General features: G+C 36.0%; 1 protein-coding gene across 4 annotated transcripts in view; it reads right to left on the reverse strand.

Moving 5' to 3' along the window:
* Nucleotides 1-658: 658 nt before the first annotated feature.
* The window catches only part of LOC106878801 (high affinity cGMP-specific 3',5'-cyclic phosphodiesterase 9A), a 62,390-nt gene continuing 57,573 nt past the window's right edge, over nucleotides 659-5,475 (reverse strand). For all 4 annotated transcript variants that reach the window (XM_089337904.1, XM_089337903.1, XM_089337906.1 and 1 more), the window contains 2 exons: nucleotides 5,081-5,174; nucleotides 659-1,891 (listed from right to left, as the gene is read on the reverse strand). In XM_089337904.1, coding sequence (XP_089194030.1) covers nucleotides 1,884-1,891; nucleotides 5,081-5,174 — 102 coding nt within the window. In that variant the 3' untranslated portion in view covers nucleotides 659-1,883. The remainder of the gene's footprint in view (nucleotides 1,892-5,080; nucleotides 5,175-5,475) is intronic.

Here is a 5,475-nt window from a genome sequence, read left to right on the forward strand (position 1 = left end):
CCAAAACAGTTGCAGGACATTCCAAAGTCGTCTGGAGGCTGTGGTTAAAGCCAGTGGCGATTTTATTGAATAAATTTACTCTTTAGTATTTTAAGATATTTTTGTATAATTTTGGTAAATATGTCTGTTAAAATGAGATGTCAGTGTTATTTTCATTTTTGCATAATTTAGAGGACAGTTTATTCACCGCACCCTTTATACACACATACACATATATACATACATATATACCTATATATATATATATATATATATATATATACTCAAATATTTGTGTGTACACACACACACATACTATATAGTGTGTGTGTGTGTGTATATATATATGTATATGTATATATATATATATATATATATATATATATATATATATATATATATATATATATATACATATACATATATATATACACACACACACACACTATATAGTATGTGTGTGTGTGTACACACAAATATTTGAGTATATTTATGCATCCATCATACATACATATAATATTATTACACGAATATATACACAAACACACACATACACTCTCTATCTCTCTCCCTTTCACACATACATAATACACACGACTTCATGCATATAATATTTTGAAACTTTTCAAAAACTAACAGTATTCGCAGCAAGAGAGAGAGAGAGAGATATAAACGAAACTTTAGTTGTATAATGTGTATTTTTATAACAAAATGACCCCCGACAACCAACAAATCAGTCCAAAACATGCCAATGTTGTTGATTATCTTGTAAATAATTTTTATGATAGATAGATAGACAGAGAGAGAGAGAGAGAGAGAGAGAGAGAGAGAGGGGGGGAAAGGGTTGAAATATTGGAGTGTGACTGTATTGTGTTTTCTACGCATTTTTAAAGTGTAGTTTCAGGCATATTTTATTTAGTGCAGTCTACTTTCTATAGAGTTCCCTACGGGCAGCTACGCAGCTCTGTATGGCTTCCGTAGTTTTTTTAAGTTTGCCAGTCAGTGATTTGCCATTTGTATGCAGTTTTCTGTGGAATGTAGACATTTCTTCAGTTTCTGTGTAATTTTGGATAGTTTAGTCTAATTATCTACGTAGTTCTACATAGTTACCTATTTCTATATAGCTATCTATGTATTGCAAAATAGTTACTATATAGTTCTACGTAGTTTACATAGAAAAATGCACAGAAACTACACTATGTGGTTTTATAATGTTTGATAGATCTATGTAGCTCTCTATATTTCTTGGTTACACTATCTACATCACTTTCATTTTGTACTGGAAGAGGCGAAATTTTGGCATGGCCAGTCGAGCACGGTGAACGTGTTTGAGATGTTAATCATTTTTTCTAAGCAATAAGTGAAGTGGTTTTTCTAGGATGCAGTGTACTCGTGCAGTGTGTGTTAGTTTAATGTAGTGCAAAGGTACTGAGGGATTTTGAAGTGTAGAACAGAAGAGTTTAGTGTTATGCAATGTAGTGTAATGGAGGTGTAGCATAATTTTCTCTAGTACACACTTCAGACATTGTATTTTAGTCCAGTGTAGCGATGGTGCGTAGAGCGATCCTAATATTTTTCATGTTTCAAGTCGATAGTTTAAGGCTACGCAACTTATTCAAAATTCCTTTCATTCCCATAAAAAAAAAATTTAGTCCTTTCATTTGGCACTGCTCTTGGTGCTGTTCTTGCGATATATATATATATAGGAATGAAAAAGAAGTAGTCTTAAAATGTTGTTGCTGTACTTCTTGTTGTAGTTCGCAGTGACAAACATCTTTCAGTGTCTTTCAATGTGTTTCTCTCGTTCTCTCATCTATTTGGTTCTTTTTTTTTTCTCAGTGTACCTACTAAACAATCTGTGGTATCTTGGTCAACCAAATATCACAGCCACCAAACGCTTTGGTTTATTTATCTGAAATAATTAAAATACAGCTGAGTGATTTGAGTAAAAAATATTAACCAAGAGAATAATTTATTAGTCAATAAAAGATATAATAATTTTTTAACTCCATGTCAACTTTGATTGTGTAGCAACTCTATGACAAATAATGCTTTAGTCGTGAACACCCCATCTTAATTCTTAGTCAGTGTGACCAAGAACCGCATTGTACAATTTGTCTTCCTCTTTTTTAAAGGCAGCCAGGTATGGTTTGGAGGAGGTACATCTTTTATTTTTGATATATATTCTTGTTATCTAACGTATTTGCCTTTTTCTTTGAGGGAGAATCAACTGCTATTTCCAGAAAATCAAGGAACTTCATTGAAGCCCCTCGCTGGCTTCTAATGTAATAAACTATTCCTGATGGTGAGGGCAGGAATGGAGTTTAGGTTTTTGAATGGACGTTAGACCCCAGAGTTGATGTAGGATGTAAATTGAAGACAGAATCCCCAAACGTCAACAGGACTTATGGCTATAGATACAGCTTTATGGTTTAGAAGTTACATTCCCAATCACTCGATTCCATGCTCTATCATGATGCTTCATACCATAAGCAAGTATTATCTACTGTAGCCAAGAGATTAACTGAAGTCTTATCGGTCGGTGAAAGTGGGTTGAGAGAAACTGCAGAAAAATCCATCCTACACAAGCGGTGAACCTAATCCTTATTCGGTTTGACCTCTTCATCTAGCTGTTAAGGCCCTTTAGAGACCCGTCCATTCTGTTGTATGTAACTGGAGAAAAAAAAAAAAAACGGCCTGAAAATAGCTCGATTTCCTCACATCCAGAAGGCTCGAATGACCTACAAAGGAATCGATCTGAATGACCAAGTTCTGTCAATACTGAGCTTCTGAAAATCGATGTGGAGAAAAATCCAAGCAAACTGCACGAGGATTAGCAAAGTAGTTCAATTCACAATTCGATCATAAAATACATTCATGATCTAGAAAAAGTGCTCTAAGCTTGGTCTTTGGGTCCCACATCATCTGATTGCTTTTTAGCTCAAAAAGGTTGCCCTTTACTCAATGAAGAATAGGCTTGCTACCGAACCTTTCCGGAGTAGAATTATCGCAAGTGATGGAAAGTGGGTTCTCTATAACCGCATTCAACGAAAATGACAATGGTTAGCACCCAAGAAGAAAGGAGAATACATCTCTAAGAAAAGTTATGCTCTCTGTTTGGTAGGATATGTAGGGTGTTATTTATCATAGAGTTAAACCAAAATGAAACAGAGAAGTATTGCCGTCAATTGGAAGCGTCGCACAAAAATTTGCAAAAACAAGAAAACATAAAAGGACGTTATCCTTATATGGTGATGTCAGACCAGTTATCGATCAAGACACTCAATAAAAGATTATGGTACTAAATGCGGAAGATTTGCCTTATCCTCCTGACCTTGCTCCATTTCAGATCATTGCAACATTATTTACAGAGAAAACAGTTTATTACTTGTGCAGAGGCTAAAAATTATTCCGAGCACTCTTCTGCTTCGAAACCTGAATAATTTTACAACAAACGGATCAACAATTTACTAAATAAATGGAATTATGTCATCAATAGCGACAAGAAATCTTATTTTGATTATATCAACACCAACGAAACACTTGTTTCTTTTGCGTCTTGAAACTTTGGACCCACAGCATGGAATCATGGAAAGTGTCTTCTACGATAGTCTTGTATCAGCCAAAGCCCCTTGGATGGAATTTGATTGACGAGAACTGTGTGGAAATACATTGTTTATAGTTTCTGGGTTCGTTTAACGACTACTTTTCATGTTGGAACGGTTTCGGTCAAAGGGTTTGGAAGACGGATGCTCTTCCAACTAAAGGATATCTTCCACAAGTTTTCCCCTGTTCTATAGTTTAGACGAGTGTTCGCGAAGGATGCAGACAAAACGACACCGTTTGTATTAACAGTAATTTGTTGCTTGCATTCTGTGCTCATGTATCAAAACAGAGAGAATATGCATTCAGCCACGCACGCACGCACACAAACACACGTACTTGCATACATATTCTTAACCGTAAAACCATGCCAGAGTTAAAACACTATACACAGTCTCACAATACTAACTGCCCCGCCCTCGTAGGTGCATTTTGAGAAGTTGGCTCTGATGCAAGCGAAGACTTTCTCAGCCTGCAGATAACTCCCCACTCCTGGCCGCTTCCACACCTCAGCATCAGTCTTCGATTGAGCTATTATTAACTTCTCCGCATCTCTCTCTCTCTCTCTCTCTCTCTCTATATATATATATATATATATATATATATATATATATATATATATATACTCGCACATACACAAACACAAAATAGATAAGTACACGAAGTTTGAAAGTCTTTCGGTACCAAAAACACTACATAAGACATTAATGAAAACTGGTGCCCCCGTTTTGAACAAGATCCATCTATAATACAAATAAGAAGATTACATTTCTTCGAACGCAGAGCTGCGGAAAAAATTGTTAACAACCATTCCTGGTTGTTGACAAGTTTTTTCGCCTTTTAAAGGTAATTTTCTCAGTATTTCTGCTGTTTTAACGGCAGCTCTGCGTTCGAAATAAATATCATCGTACAATACACATTTCAACGCTTCAGATAAAAGACCAAATATTTGTTTACATTTATACACACGGTTGATACACACACACGCTTATATAACGGGAAAGAATAGGAAGAAGTAATTCTAGTGTGACAAATGGACAATAAACGAACCCAAAGCCCATGAGCAACAACAGTCAGTCCGATCTATTTCCACACAGTTTCCGTCCACTAAATTCTAGATGCAGGGCTTTGGTTGACACAAGATCATAGAAGAAACTCTCCTAAGGTGTGGTGGGTTCGAACTCAAAATCACATTGTTATGAAGAGAACCTCTCCCCCACAATCTCATATCTTTTCCTACTGTTTTCTGTCTTTCACATAAATTCTTACAGAATGTCGCTGGCGTAAACCTTCTTACACTCTATCACTGTAAATATTTAATTTGGTTGCGACGAAACTGGAGCACCGATTTCAAGGATCGATCATATGATCCCAGTATATATTTCTGCCTGGTACTTATTTTATCGACTCATTTTGTTGAGGCAGTTTAATATGCAATATACTTCGAAAAGTCGGTTTAGTTTACATCAATGTGTTGCCCTTCTGTCCTGACACTTACTTTTACGAGCATCATCGTGTAATTTCATCTCCTCGTACCGTTCTAGTGCTCCCTCTAACTGTACTACCATAGACGATTCAATTTTAGGAAAAAGCTGTGGAAATAAAAATTGTAAAAATTCATTTTATAAAGTGTTTGTTTTAATTCAAAATCTGATTTCGAATCAGCACGCACGCACGCACGCACGCACACACACACACACACACACACACACACACACACGTAAAGTCATTTCAATACGTTCAATTGCACTCGGACGTGAGAAGATCTTCCACTGTGGAGAGCAAATTTTCTTCGACATGTGTGACGTAATTCACAGTGTACCTTATGTTTTAACACATATTTAGGTGAAGACTTGGGGATTATCTTTGCATCTGAGTGTAATCGAACGTGTT

This window comes from Octopus bimaculoides, chromosome 20, assembly GCF_046866305.1.
Source record: "Octopus bimaculoides isolate indiv1 chromosome 20, ASM4686630v1, whole genome shotgun sequence".
NCBI lineage: Eukaryota > Metazoa > Mollusca > Cephalopoda > Octopoda > Octopodidae > Octopus > Octopus bimaculoides.